Source organism: Coffea arabica, chromosome 2e (assembly GCF_036785885.1).
Source record: "Coffea arabica cultivar ET-39 chromosome 2e, Coffea Arabica ET-39 HiFi, whole genome shotgun sequence".
In the NCBI taxonomy this organism is placed as follows: domain Eukaryota; kingdom Viridiplantae; phylum Streptophyta; class Magnoliopsida; order Gentianales; family Rubiaceae; genus Coffea; species Coffea arabica.
In genome coordinates, this window is record NC_092313.1 from 34,437,506 (window position 1) to 34,438,968 (window position 1,463).

At 40.7% G+C, this 1,463-nt stretch overlaps 1 protein-coding gene across 1 annotated transcript; it reads right to left on the minus strand.

The window, feature by feature from the left end:
• Window positions 1-535: 535 nt before the first annotated feature.
• On the minus strand, window positions 536-1,159 carry LOC140036240 (uncharacterized mitochondrial protein AtMg00300-like). The gene has a single exon (XM_072077578.1). The coding sequence runs from the start codon at window positions 1,157-1,159 to the stop codon at window positions 536-538; it is 624 nt and encodes a 207-aa protein (XP_071933679.1).
• Window positions 1,160-1,463: the final 304 nt, after the last annotated feature.

Here is a 1,463-nt window from a genome sequence, read left to right on the forward strand (position 1 = left end):
TGATGCAGGTTCTAGAGACTCTATTTCTACAGAAGGTTTAGTTTCAAAGGATAGCTGTTGATGATCATCAAATTGCTGTTGTGATTCAAAACCATTTTGAATGATTTGTAGCTCCACCTATTTATCAATACCTGCACTTTCTTCAACAACAGTCTTCACAGGAGGGTTAAGTATAGAGTTTTCATAAAAAATTATATTTCTGCTAAGTATAACTTTCTTTTCTGAGGGTGACCAGATTCTATACCCTTTAACCCCGTCTCCATATCCCAGAAACACTCCCTTTTTAGCCCTTAGTTCTAGTTTGCCCTCACTGACATGATAATACGCAGTACAACCAAAAGCCTTCAAACTTGAGTAAATAGGGGATATACCAGACCACACTTCATAAGGTATTTTGCAATCTATACCTGTATGAGGTGTACAATTGATCAAGAAGCAGGCTGTGCTCACTGCTTTTGCCCAGAACCTCCTTGGCAACCCAGCATGAAGAGCATACACCATGCTCTCTCTAAAAGTGTTTGATTCATGCGTTCTACTACACCGTTTTGTTGTGATTGTGTCGAACTATGTGATGCCAAGTAATTCCTTCATCTTTGCAGAACTCATCAAACTCCTTTGAACAGAATTCCAGACTATTATCAGTTTGCGGTCTTTTGATTTTCTTTCCAATTTGATTCTCCACTAAGGCCTTCCACTGCTTGAAGTTCTTGAAAGTTTCACCTTTTTCCTTCATAACGATTATCCAAGTCATCCTTGAATAACCATCAATCATGGATAAAAAATACCGACAGCCTCCCAACGACTCAACTCGTGAAAGACCCCAATAGTCAGAATGGGTGTAATCAAGAGTGCCTTTTGTCCTGTGAATTGCCTTCCCAAACTTTCTGTGATATAGTTTACTGAAAGTACAATGCTCACAGAATCCAAGATCGGTGACCTTGTGGCCTTCTAGAAGATCACGTTTAGACAGAATCTGCATTCCCCTTCCACTCATATGACCAAGCCTAATGTGCCACAGCTTGGTCATATCATACTTGCGATCTTCAGAAGATGCAACAGCAGCAGCGGCAGAACCTATTAGCGTAGAATCCTGCAAGATGTACATGGTGCTATGTTTAACTCCTTTGAGAACCACTAATGAACCTTTACTGATGCACATCTCTCAACTTCCTCTGCTAAACCTGAAAATTTTACTGTCAAGAGTACTAAGTGATATCAGATTCTTCGTCATTTTGGGAACGTGCCGGACTTCGTTCAGTGTGGCAATTTTCCCAGCATGTATCCTGATCTTAATTGAACCGATCCCAACAGCCTTGCAGACAGCACTATTAGTCATCACGACATTTCTGCCATCTATCTGCTCATATGTTGTAAACCATTCCCTGTTTGAACATATGTGATAGGACGCCTCAGAATCAAGAACCCACACATCAGAGTGATGTGTTGGTTCGTTTGCAATTAGG

Bases quoted from the DNA above. Each gene is read 5' to 3' on its own strand.
- LOC140036240 (XM_072077578.1), bottom strand. From the start codon at position 1,159: ATGTGCATCAGTAAAGGTTCATTAGTGGTTCTCAAAGGAGTTAAACAT.